This window comes from Giraffa tippelskirchi, chromosome 2, assembly GCF_054371585.1.
Source record: "Giraffa tippelskirchi isolate mGirTip1 chromosome 2, T2T-mGirTip1v1.2.pri, whole genome shotgun sequence".
NCBI lineage: Eukaryota > Metazoa > Chordata > Mammalia > Artiodactyla > Giraffidae > Giraffa > Giraffa tippelskirchi.
Window position 1 is genome coordinate 232,322,978 of NC_137276.1, and position 13,699 is coordinate 232,336,676.

At 45.5% G+C, this 13,699-nt stretch overlaps 1 protein-coding gene and 1 long non-coding RNA gene across 2 annotated transcripts in view; one reads left to right on the forward strand and one right to left on the reverse strand.

Moving 5' to 3' along the window:
- LOC145532959 (uncharacterized) lies at positions 1–4,132 on the reverse strand. The gene is made up of 2 exons (XR_014073728.1): positions 3,132–4,132; positions 1–2,270 (listed from the first exon to the last, which is right to left on the reverse strand). It is a non-coding gene; the product is annotated as an uncharacterized LOC145532959 (long non-coding RNA).
- Positions 3,142–13,699, forward strand: part of LOC145532957 (melanoma inhibitory activity protein 2-like) — a 25,724-nt gene continuing 15,166 nt past the window's right edge. Inside the window, exons 1-2 of the mRNA XM_081559165.1 lie at positions 3,142–4,449; positions 12,227–12,312. Of these exons, the coding sequence (XP_081415291.1) occupies positions 3,226–4,449; positions 12,227–12,312 (1,310 nt within the window). The 5' untranslated portion in view covers positions 3,142–3,225. The remainder of the gene's footprint in view (positions 4,450–12,226; positions 12,313–13,699) is intronic.

The following is a 13,699-nucleotide window of genomic DNA, read 5'->3' on the forward strand; positions in this document are numbered from 1 at the left end:
TAACAATGGCATTGTTTTATTTGTTTTCAAATCTCTTTGATGTCTGATTTAATGAAAAAGAGCTGAATTTACATACTGGCTTCTGCATCAATCTGTTATGATACACTTTAAAGAAACTCAGGCCTCACACAAATCTGTAATTGGAACAGGGAGCATGATTTATAGTTGTTTCAGATAACTGGATATTGTTTTATTCTACACCTAAGCTGACACATGGTAGTTTCTTAAACATTAATTGCAGTTGGAATATGAAGCTATATCAATAAACTTAATAGTGAAATTTCATTGGTCCATCTTGCACTTTGAATGAATCTTTTTACCCAAGTGTGATTTTGTAACATGCATTAGTCATCGGAAAATACTGCCTCAAAATGTTGACTCATTTCAACATACACTATAAAATGATCACATTAGTTACTCTCCCCACCAATTTCCCCAGAAAAGTCCTAAGAAGCTATCAAGCTCCCAGTGGCAAATTTTCAAAATTTCAGATTTTCACCTGAGAGCTCAAATTTTATCATCAGCAACAAATAATCTGTTGTTCTTTTGGCACTGACTGACAGGCTCATTTAATTTTCCTTTGCAGAAATGCTTGCCAAATACACAAATCTGAATAAACGTCATTTGTCAGTTGTTCTTCAACTCTTGGTGCTTATGTATGAAGTGGTTAGTTTAGCTTGCAACTCAAGTGCACTCCTCAACTGCATTTCCCAGGAGAGCAAAACGACCTCAGTAGCACCAGATCTTCTGTATATTTTCCATGTTGTTAACTAGAAACTAAAAAGATGTATCTTTACTTATTAAGAAAATCAATTTTTACTGCTTATTCAAGAACATTTTTAAAGGAAACTGGTACTTTTTCCTGTAAGTACCTGATGAAAAATGCTAGTATGGTTTAGTGCTAAGGCTTCAGGAGTTTTAAGTACCATCAGTGCAAGTCAACACAATAAAAAAAAAGAAAAAGAAAAATGAACGTTTTGATGTTATTATAAATATCATTTTGATCCTGAGGATCCCCCTGAGAGGGTGTTGTCTGCAGACCTCACTTTGAGAACTATTCTAGAAAGCGGAGAAGCTCACCCAGAACAAAAGAGCTGGAACTGGGGCAGTGAGGATGTACAGGGAAGAAACATTTTTCTTTTGTCTCTCTGTGTCCATGCTTACAATCTGACCCTTTCACAGCCAGTTTAGATGAAGCATATTTTATTTAAAGCAAAAAGAACAGTCTAATGTCTCCATGACAAGGAAAAAGTTCATTCACACAGGCTGAACTTTGAATCTTTTCAAAGTCTATCAGCACCACTCTTATTTTCCTTGTTCCACTCAAATCCCAAACCTTTTTTATAAATGCATATTTTATCATGACTTTTTTAAAAACAATGTTTTTCCTAACATGGTCAGATCTGAGGTCATAAAGAGATGAGGTGTCTGTGGTCCATGTTGCAGCTTTTCCACAAGGTGGAGAAGAAGCAGAACCAGGAGCTGCCCTTAGGGCCCCCTCTCCCTGAGTCCTGGCTACACCTCATATGAGGGGCCAGAGAGCCCCACGTGGTGAGCGCTCAGGGGATGGGGATGGGAGCTTGGTGGCTGTGGGAGGCACAGGATGTGGCACCAGAGGAGGTGGGCAGGGCCCGAAGGTGGGGCAAGGTGGGCTGCTTCATCACCTCTTGGGAAACATCAAGCAAGCTGGCCGTAGGCTTTTTGTGCTTAGGAGCTAAACCTCAAGTTACCACTCTCCTCCAGTTTTGGGGCACTGGTGTGTGACCCTGGCTGCGTGACTTACTGCATGCCTCAGTTTCCCCTCCATAAAGCAGGGAGTAGGTGGATGATCCACCGTTGGGTTAGGACTGAGGGAAGTCAGTGGCCCGGAGGTTCCACTGGACGCATGACCAAAGCCTTCCAGCAGGAGTCCTGCAAAGAACAGATGGCTTCTGACAGCCACGCTCTGTTTCCAGAAGCAGCGTAGGTTCAGAGGTCAGTGATAAAGCTGACACCCGAACAGAACCAGGACTCAAACCCAGGCCTTCTGTTTCCTGATGCTGCTCCCTTGCCAAGATAACCAGACCGAGTTTTGTTGATGTTGTTGAAACTGCTCCCCAGGACTCCCCTAGGCTTCTGTGACTGCCCTTGGCTTTGAATTTTAAATGACCCAGGAGCCTCCAACCAGAGAATAAATACGGAGTCCTCGGACACACAGCAGCTGGCAGCAGCTCAGTCCTCTGAGTGGATGAGACATTCCCATAACCTGGGCCAGATGTTAATCTGTCTTTCTGTAAGAAAGCGACAGAAGGGTGAGACTCAAGCAGGGAAGGAGGAAACCCCTGATTGTGTAAACTCTTTGGCGGTTCCTGGGCAAGGTTAGAACATGTGATGATGCTTGAAATCTAACTTTAGGGGAGAGACCATTTTTGGTCATAGCTGGTGTGTTGACACCTTTGCAACTGGAAATGGCATGGCCTTTGTCCATGTGCTATGAGTAACTGACCCCTCCTGCTTGCAAAATTCTTGTTCATATGGCAAAACAGCCTGAGATTGCCACACTGGATCCCCGTCACTTGTTCCTGTGCCTATGGCTTCCTATGCTGTGTACATATAACCAGGGCTTAGCACGCACCTGTGTGTTTGCATGGCAGGGAGCCAGCTAGGCTGATTCAAGGTGGACCCATGGCCTGGGCAGGCTGGAAGGACAGAGACAGTAATGGAGGGAAAAGGTTAAATAGAAGATGAATGAAAATATTGTATATAAGCCATGATTCATCTCCATGTAAAGCCCTTCAGAAACAATTTTATCATTTGCTGGTAAACTCCACCAAAAAAGGTCTGGGAGAGGTCATTCATCATCACAATGCAAATAGGACTGGGTCCCACCACTTTGCACTGACTTGCTCTTCTTCACAGAAAGGGGCGTAACCTGGCCCTGCTCTGACCCCCAAGGTTTTCTGTAGGGCCAGGGGCACTAGAGGGCCCCGCTCCAAGCTGAGATCAGCAGTTTCCACCTCCCCCGGGGCCTGTGTAAGTCCTTAGATCGCTCTCTGTTTCAGAGCACTTGGGGAGAACCGTTTCCTAGAACATGGCTGCCCTCCCCTCCCCCAGCCTAACCGATCAGCCCTGGTTGTCAGGCACCTGTTTACCTTGGAGACGGAACACTTCGCAGGGTTCTGAACGGTCTGTTGAGGCCCACAGGACACTGGATCTCAGAGGCAGAGCAGTGGAGCCCTCGCAGACATGGAGGGCCTGCTGCCTGCCCTGGGACCCGCCTTCCAGCTGATGCTGGAGCATTTCTGGGGCACTCTGCTGCCGGTTTCTGAGAGCTGGGCACACGTCTCAGGTCTCCCTGAGTTTCCCTGGGAGATCCTGGTATGTGCTATGGTGCTGGTTCTTATGGTAAAGAGATGGCACAATTTAAGAAGTGTGAAGCTGCTCGAGGAAAGGTCTTCTGCCCACGAGGAAGTCTGTGGGAAATGTAGTGAGAATGCTGGACCAGGGGCTCAGGCTGATGAAGCCCTCAAGCCACGTCGGGTAGAGTCAAGTCCTCCCACGCTACAAACCTTGTGCTTGTCGGCCATGAACGCAAACCCGAGCAGGTCACTGTTTCAGAACACCGTGGACTTCCTGGACAATGCGGGGAACGGCCGGTCTTCTCCGCTTTCCCAAGTTACTGATGGAAAACACACCTTAAAAGCCTCAGCGGATGGTGGAGAACGACCTCAGAAGAAAGAAATGAACGATCTGAACAACAGTGTTGGTTTTCCAGAAAGTCCAGAACCGTCTGACCAACAAATTGAGAGGGAAAAGCAGCGAGTCCAGGAGAAGGAGGGGCTGGGAGGAGGCGCGGAGCCATCCGAGGCCCGAAAGGAGCAGGTCCTGGAAGACAGAGTCAGCCGACGAAGATCCACCGCAGAACAACTGCTGACCATCTTCCCCATCCCTAAGCTCCTTGGAGACTGCGGGGACGAAGGGAACCCAGACGTCCTGCCAAAGAAGGAAGCAGAAAACGGCCATCCCCCTGTCCAGGGGGCAGAGGTTGACCCGAAGGGCGTCACTGACGATGCTGACTGCAGTGCGCCCCTGCCACGCCCCGAAGAGGAACAGCGAGCAACAGCCGGACAACCCTGGGCGGATCAGCAAACGCGGGAAGAGCTTCCGGGTCGAATCACATGTCTCCAGGTTGAGGAAGCGTTCCTGCGCTGTGAAAACTCACAGCTCGACAGTGAGATTCAGCTGCTGAAGCGGAAGCTTCAAAGCCTGTCTGAGATACACGACAGCTACGTGATGCAACTTCACAGGAAACTGTTCAAGGAGGAAGCGCGCTGCTTGGAATCGAAGAAGAAACTCTTCAACGTGTGTCGAGACCTGAACTCCGAGTGTCAGATCCGCAACCTCTCCAAGAAGATCGCTGGAGACGTGAGCAAAGAACTGGAGAGAACCGCTGCCTTCCATCGCCAGGAGGTGCGCGCCTACGAGGAAAGAGCTCAAGAAAGCTGGGTGGCGGCCGTGGGGATGGAGAGAGCGCTCTGGGGGCTGACCCGAGGGAACGCCCGCCTCAGGCAGTTGCTGGCCTGGGTCGAGTTCAGCTCCCAGCTCTCCTGGAGGGGCCCTCATGCTCCTGCTGCTCCACCCGCAGCCCCCAGGGGCCCGGAGGGGTCAAGGGAGCCCCTGGGAAACGAGGCCCCCCGGGGAGGAGGCCCCGCGCCATGAGGACTCAGGGACCCGCGGTCACCTGCAGCTGTGACTCAGCCCAGCACAGCGGGGTCCGGACACTCACGACCAGGACACGACATCTGCGTGTGTTTTCCCTTTTTAAAGTAATTTCTGTTTTTCTCTTTATTTTTAGCTACTGTAACTTAATCCATTGTTATTCTCAAGTAGATAAAGCATTATAGTTTGTAAGATTTTTTCAATTTTTCATTTACATGTATTTCTGTTGAAGTAATTTTGATCTGTGCTGTTTTTTAGTTAAGTTACTATTATTCAATTGATGCCACAATTACTCTTATTAGTATAGCATTATAACTTTATGGTAGTATTATTTAAATATACAGTCAGTAATATAATTCTCATGAATACATAATATCTCCACTGGATATATTATATAAGTATTATATAAGTATTTTATGCAAGTATTATATAAGTATTTTATTTTGGTTTAAATATGACACCCACTATGACATCAGTCATCCTTTAAGTTTGACATGGATGGAAAAGTTTAATACAATACAGACCATTTCTGTATACTATGGCTATTTTAAAAAATCTGAAGAGGTAACTTATTTTTTGCCTTAGCAAACTTCAGTTGGTTTAAAAAAACTTAAAACAACACCACATTCAAACTACATATTTGCCAGTGTACTCCTTCCTACATTCATAGTTTAGTAATAAATTCTTAAGATGGATCCTAAATACACAGATTGGAAGACTTAAGATTTTGTAACAATGTCTTTCTATATAATAACTTTTTCTTAACTTTTATTGTTTTGTTCAAGATAGTGTTTGTCTTTCAACATTCCCAAGGTTTATGAAGCCAAAATTAAAGTTTTCTCCTCAGGGCAAACACGCACACGCAAGGTACAGAGAGATACTGGGCCTATTTAGTAGTTTTGTGAATAACTGAAAATGTAAAAATAGAGTTTCAAAAATGTTAAATGTTTTAAAATAAATAATGAAAAGAAAATGTGTGTTTATATAATTTGTATATAGAAAAAAATATTTCTAAATCGCATGCACAGAAATGAGATTACCCGATGCTCCAGTAAGGTTCCAACTAGCGTGAGCTGGACATGACTGAGCGACTTCACTTTCACACGTTGGAGAAGGAAACGGCAACCCACTCCAGTGTTCTTGCCTGGAGAATCCCATGGTCAGAGGGCAGGCTACACAGTCCATGGGGTCACAAAAGAGACACAGCTGAAGGGACTGAGCACGCACACATGTACTTCTTGCTGTTAAGACATTTTTCTATTTTATGAAGTGAAAACTTTCTTATTGGTGGCAATCACATACACACATGTACACACACATACACAGATATACACAAACACACAAAGACTACAATGCAGGTATAAGACAATTTTGTTATTCTAGTACCTAGGGGAAAATGTACAGGAAAAGGAAAAAATTTAGTTAAAAAAAGAAAAATTAAAATCATACTTTCTCGTGAACCTAGCTCAAGGATGCATCGGCTTTGGGTCTGACACCTGCCACCTCCCTGGGCCAGAGTTTGATCGTCACCTCTGAGTCAATGCACCAAGGCAGGCTCCCCACCAGATTTTCTGGATTTGAGTTCCAACTCTGCCACTTACTGGCTTTGGGTCCCGGGGAAACTTATCCACTTGGTGAACTTCAATCTTTTCATCTGTAAATGGGGCGCTTCTTCATATCTACCTCACAATGTAGTTGTGGGGAATCTCTTAACTCCTGTAGAACTCACAGTCCTGTGCTGGCACTTAGGACATACTGTGACTCCCGGGGGTGAGCTGGTGGAGACCAGGGGCCCCTGCTCAGAATCCTATTTTTAGACATACAAAATTCAGAGGATGACAAATGAAACCAACTGTTGTGCCCTGAATTATAGTTGTGGAAAAGCGATCTACACTTCTTTCTTAGCATTTTGTAGAATAAGATCAGTGTCGGGTCTCATAACTAACTATTACAATTTCGAAGCAGTCTGTCCCACTGAGTTTCCTGCGTGGCCCTTTGCCGCTCTTGGGGGGTGAGCGCGGAGGCGGCGCGAAGCCAAACCCCCAGGAACAGGCGTTCAGGGACACGCCGGGCCTTGCGCCCCGTTACCTGAGCGGCTGCCAGGTGCTCCACCTGTGCGGTGATGGGGGAGGTAGCCGGGAGGGCACGCCCCGTGGGAGTCCACCCCTCTGCCCTCCACGGCCCGCGAAACCTGGGGAAATTTCTGAGCCTTCCCTGGGGACTGTCTGAGAGCAGCACAAGTCCCTGCCCCTAACGGGAAACGTTTACCTGCTTGGAGACCCAGCGGAGATGCCTTAGCTTTCCCTCCTTCCCACGGCCTGCGTCTGCAGCATCCTGTGCATCATGCAGGCGAGGACACTTTACTTGGCCGAAGTATGACAGGGACCCCCAGTGTTTGCTCCTTAAGGTGGGGCTTGGGTTCACCTAGAAAGACCGCCGGGACCCCGATGGGACCAGCTGACCCTGGGGACGCATCTCCGCCTTCCGGTGAACAGGATGGGTCTCCATCACCACCAGTCAGCCTGCATCCCTGGTCTCTGCAGTAGGAGTCACACACACACACCCCCAGTGGGCGTCACCTCAAAACACGCCTACATCAGGGATCAGGCTGGGGCCAGGGGAGCCCACAGTTAGTGTCCTGGGCTTTGGTGAGAGGGGATGGGGAGAAATGGGTTTCTAGGAAGGACTTTAGTACATTCTGGAATGTTAATCCTCTTGAGGGCCAAGTTTAGAAGGTGTTATGGTTTCACTTCACTCTGCAGCAGTCCGCTGCTGACATTAAGGTTCAAGTCCAAAGGTTTCCCAGTCTTTCTTTCTTTCTTTCTATTTTTCTTTTTTATTGAGATACAACACTTCCACTGCAGGTGCTCAAATATTTGGGATCCCACTCAGGGACCTTCAACACACATCTCCAGCATGGGATACCTTCTCGAGCAACATGCAGAACATTCTAGGTCCCAGAGGGCCCTCGTAGTCAACAACCAACCCCTATCAATAATCCCCAACCTGGAGATCACTGCTATATAGACCCTTAGCCCACATGTTACTAAACTTCCTGCGGGTGGATTCAAACACTACATACCTTGGGATCGGCCTTCCTGAGTCTGCACTGTGTCTGTGATGTGTCCTTGCCTCTATAATAGTTTTTTTATTGCCTTGTACCGTCCATCCCATTATGTGAATATACCACATTGATTCACCTCGGGCCTACAAATGATGACCATTTGGGTTGGTTCATGTTTGCGGCTATGGTACTTAAAGATATCATGAGCATTCTCACAAATGTCTCTTGGTGCCCTGAGTCTTCATCTCTCTTGAGTGTACACACACCCAGGAATCCCTGATCGCGGAGGCACATGTGTTTATCTGTAGTGGATGCAGCAGAACTGTCTCCAAGATGGTGCCAGTCTGCACTTCAGCCATGAGTGCTGACGCCAGGAGCCCCAGTTATCCCATCATTGTCACAATGGTCAGGTTCTGGGGTTTTGCCATTCTAATGGGTGCATAAGGGTGTCTTACTGTGGGTTTGGTTTAACATATTCCTCTTGGCTAATAACGTTGGGCACTTTTTCATATGCTTATTGGACTCAGATTTCTTGCAGTGGTTCCTAACCTTTTTGGCACCAGGGACTGGTGTTGTGGAAGACAAGTTTTCCCTGGACTAGGGTGAGGGGTGATAGTTTGGGGATGATTCAATTGCATTGCATTTATTGTGCACTTTATTATCATTACATCAGCTCCACCTCAGATCATCAGGCATTCGATCCTGGAGACTGGGGACCCCTATATTACAGGATCTGCAGATTTTTCTGAAAGGGGCTGATATGTTGATAGCAGCACTATCTACAATAGCCAGGACATGGAAACAACCTAGACAACCAACGACAGATGAACAGATAAAGAAGATGTGGTACAGATATACAATGGAATATTACTCAGCCATCAAAAAGAATGAATTTGAGTCAGTTCTAGTTAGGGAGGGTGGCTCAGATGGTAAAGCATCTACCTGCAATGCTTGAGACCTGGGTTTGATCCCTGGGTTGGGAAGATCTCCTGGAGAAGGAAATGGCAACCCACTCCAGTACTCTTGCCTGGAAAATCCCATGGACAGAGGAGCCTGGTGGGCTACAGTCCATGGGGTTGCAAAGAGTCAGACGCAACTGAGTGACTTCACTTTCACTTTTAGTTATGTAGATGAACCCAGAGCCTGTGATACAGAGTGAAGTTAGCTAGAAAGAGAAAAACAAATATCATATATTAATGCATATACAGGCAATCTAGAAAAATGGTATTGATGAACCCATTTTCAGGGAAGAAACAGAGATGAAGATGTAGAGAATTGTGGACACAGTGTGGGAAGGGGAAAGTAGGATGGATGGAGAAAGTGGCATCGCCATATATACACTATCATATGTAAGATAGATAGCCGGTTCAGTTCAGTCTCTCAGTCATGTCCGACTCTTTGCGACCCCATGAACCGCAGCACGCCGGGCCTCCCTGTCCATCACCAACTCCTGGAGTTCACCCAAATTCATGTCCATCGAGTCGGTGATGCCATCCAGCCATCTCATCCTCTGTCGTCCCCTTCTCCTCCTGCCCTCAATCTTTCCCAGCATCAGGGTCTGTTCCAATGAGTCAGCTCTTTGCATCAGGTGGCCAAAGTACTGGAGTTTCAGCTTCAACATCAGTCCTTCCAATGAACACCCAGGACTGATCTCCTTTAGGATGGACTGGTTGGATCTCCTTGCAGTCCAAGGGACTCGCAAGAGTCTTCTCCAACACCACAGTTCAAAAGCATCAATTCTTCGGCACTCAGCTTTCTTTATAGTCCAACTCTCACATCCATACATGACCACTGGAAAAAACATAGCCTTGACTAGAAGGACCTTTGTTGGCAAAGTAATGTCTTTGCTTTTTAATATGCTGTCTAGGTTGGTCATAACTTTCCTTCCAAGAAGTAAGCGTCTTTTAATTTCATGGCTGCAGTCACCATCTGCAGTGATCTTGGAGCCCAGAAAAATAAAGTCAGCCACTGTTTCCACTGTTTCCCCATCTATCTGCCATGAAGTGATGGGACTGGATGCCACGATCTTAGTTTTCTGAATGTTGGACTTGTTCAGATGGACACATTTCCTGAAAGGAATGTCAGCTCCGTGTGGATGATGAATGTTTGTGCCACCAGGAATTTTTTTCTCCACTGAAGGGAATTTTGCAGCTCTTCCGACTATGGATGATCAGAATGAGGCAGGGGGTGGAACACCTTTTCTGTTGTGAGTCAAACCTTCTTAGGCTGGGCCTTGGCTGACAGGGTATTTGGAGGAAATTGCCTACTTTCCTGGTGGCTTCACAAGCAAAATGATCATCATCTTTGCACTGCAAAACCTTTTTCACAGTTAAGTTCCCCTGGGGTAGCTATAGCTAGGTTAGTAGTGGAGGGGTCGCTTTGCTTGTGGGGTCTCATTTGAGCAAGTGTGATCATCTCATTTTGCAGCAAGAAAAACAGAGGCTCAGAGAGAAATTAAATGACTTGACCAAGATCAGAGATTCAATACTGAGCAACCCCAGTGCTTTACCTCAAAACCCAGGCCCTTTCCCACTGGACTATACTCAGATATCCCCTTACAAAGATTGGACTGGAAGGACTGCAATTGGAAATCTAGTGAAGTTTTCACAGCCAGTGTATGAGACCTCTAGGTCTGGGTTGAGGGGAGGGCGGTTTTCAAAGGACTCATTACTCAGGGCCCCTCAAAGGCTAGCTGCAAAGCTGGGATTAGAACCCAGATTTTCTGGGTCCAAAGCTATCCTCACAGCTTTTTTTCTTATTTAAAAACTTTGAGTGTATGATATTGACCATGATGTAGGCTGCTTAACAAAAGCAATTTATTCTTTGTCTTGTACCTAGTGGTGTCTCTAGGGCATCCATGATGGAGCCACTCCATTTCTTGAACAAATGGATCATAAGAAAATAAGTAGTATGCTGTAAGTGGATTTGGACTTCCCTGTAGCTCAATCGGTCAAGAATCTGCCTGCAGTGCAGGAGACCCGGGTTCAATCCCTGGGTTGGGACGTTCCTCTGGAGAAGGGGATGGCAATTCACCCCAGTGCTCTTGCCTAGAGAACCCCATGGACAGAGGAGCCTGGTGGGCTGCAGTTCGTGGGGTTGCCAAGAGTTGGACACGACTAAGCAACTAACCCCTTGTGTAAGTAGATTGATTTCATCCTGCAAGAAAGTGTTTTTCTAATATTTTGGGGGGTGATTCTGGGTCTTTGTTGCTGCACACGGGCTTTCTCTAGTTTTGGAGAACAGGGAGTTGCAGTTCTAGGGTTTCTCATTGTGGTGGCTTCTCTCATTGCAGAACACAGGCTCTAGGGAAGAGCGAGTGGGCTTCAGTAGGTAGAGTGCATGGGCTTAGTTGTGTTTCCCTGTTAGCTCAGATGGTAAAGAATCTGCCTGCAATGCAGGAGACCTGGATTCAATTCCTGGGTCGGGAAGATCCCCTGGAGGAGGGCATGGCAACACACTCCAGTATTCTTGCCTGGAGAATCCCCATGGACAGAGGAGCCTGGCAGGCTGCAGTCCATGGGGTCACAAAGAGTCGGACACGACTATGTACAGCACAGCACATGGGCTTAATTGCCCTGCAGCATGTGGAATCTCCCTGGACCAGGGTTCGAACTCAAGTCCCTTGCCTTGGCAGGCGGATTTTAACCGCTGGACCACCAGGGAAGTCCCACCATCCTGCAAGAGAGTTTTGATGCTGTTCCTCTCTCTGGCCCCCTCTCAGACAGAGAGGGTGGCTGGATGCCCAGACGTCAGCCAGGACCAAAGGCCGAAAGGAAACTCACGTTACCAGGCCCCTTTTCCTTATATCTTACTGAAATCATAAGCCCGAAATCATTTGTTTCCTTGACAGATCCTCTCATCACAAAGAGATACATAGAAATATGGGAAATTCTGCTTGTCTCGTCCAAAGTGGCTTTAGATGGCCAACTGTTTTTTACTTGCAGTTCTACCCATTCAGAACACTCAGCTCCTTAGGAATGAAGGAAGGCTGTTCTCAGTCCCCGCAGGTGGGGTTTATCAACTCAGTGTATTGCTTATTCTTGTGCAATTAGCAACATCATTTCTGTGGAAAAAAAAAGGACTTTCAGGACTGAATAAACCTATCTGTGTCATTTTCCTAACAGCCATTATGCTTCTTTCTGCCTGCTCTCATTTCATGCTAAACTTGGTTTACGGAAAGTTTGGGTAAACAAAGCTCTTATGAGTAATTAGTATTTAATTAGGCTGAGTTTCATGTCTGTGTGAGTCAAGGCCTCTTTTTCCATCCTCTGGGAAGAATTAAGTATGTCAGGGCTCTGTTTACAGAGAAGGCCCGAAGCGGACTGCCCTGGGCATTTTACAAGTTGTTCAGTGGCTGGACCCCTGGATTAAGCTGCTCGGTATTTCTGTTGGCTTTTGCTGCTGGTGAAAGGCTGAAGACGAGTCACCCAGTGATCTAGGTCCTTCTCTGTGTTTGTCTTACAGGAGGTTCCACAACCCACCAGCATCTCCACCAAGAAGCTTCACCCTGACACAGAGGGAAGGTCACAACGCTGCCTCTGGGCAAAAAGGTCATGACCCTGCCTTTCCCACCATCATCCTATTTCAAAACGAGAATTTGGAGTGAGAGCCTCTTGGCTGACACGCATTTATGCCTCACCTATTTCTCCCAATTTTGAATTATGAACACATTCAAAGACACAGACAAGGTAAAGGGAGAGACAGAGTGGGACTTCCTGCTGGTCCAGTGGTTAAGACTTTGGCTTCCGAAGCAGGGAGCTGGAGACGGGCCATGGAGCTGAATTCCCACATGCCTCGCAGCCAAAAATCCAAAACATAGAAGAAAAAAAAAGAGAAGCAATATCATAACAAATTCAGTAAAAACTTTAAAAATGGTCCACATCAAAAAAATCTTAAAAAAAAAAACACACTCACCAATTAGATTCAAAATTTCAGCCCACCAATTGTCAAAATTGTCCTGAACTGTTTGAAAGTGAGCTGTGCTTCACGTATTTCTGCCTGTATATCCTAAAAGTAAGGAATTCTTTAATACACTAAGTAATACTGTGACAAAAATGATCATTTCATTTACATTACTGAAGTAATTGGTGTAATAGTGGTCATATTTTCTATTATCCTTTTAAAGCTTATAGTATCTAGTGATGCTTCTGTTTCATTCCTGAAGTGGTCATTTCTGTCTTCTTTCGTTTTTCCTGAGTAAGTCTAGCTAAAGGTATATCAATATCATTGTATATTTTTTTTTCAAAGATGCAACTGTGGATTTCATTCATATGGTTATTTTGTCATTTTTCACTTTGTTGATTTCTACTTTTATGTTCATTATTTCCTTTTTCCTATTTTTGAATTTAATTTGCACTTTTTCTTTACTAGAATTTTAAGGTGGAAGTTCAACTCATTTTTAAAAACTGTACCTCACAAGTTTTGCTTGCATTTTTATTCTTATTTAGCTCAAAATATTCTTAATCTCCCTTGTGGTTTCTTCTTTGGTCCATGGGTTACTTAGAAGTATGCTGTTTAATTTCCAAATATTGAAGATTTTCCAGATACTCTCCTGTTGCTGATTTCTTATTAAATTCTGTTGTCATGCAGAGCATAAACTTTGTATGATTTCAATCCTTTTAGAGTTTGTTGAGGCTCATTCTGTGACTCAGCACATGGTCTATCTTGTTGTATGTTCCATTAGCACTTGAAAAAAATGGTTTATTCTGCTGCTGTGGGGAAACATTTTTATGTCAATTACGTCAAGTTATGAATAATATCCTTACTGAGTGTCTGTTTACTTGTTCTATAAATTATTAAGAAAGGAATGCTAAAATTTCCAACTAAAATGGTTGATTTGCCTAGTCTATCAGGCCAGTTCATTTTTGCTTTATTTACTGTATATATAAACATTTAGGATTGTTATGTTTTTGTGGTAAGTTGACCTCTATCAGTATG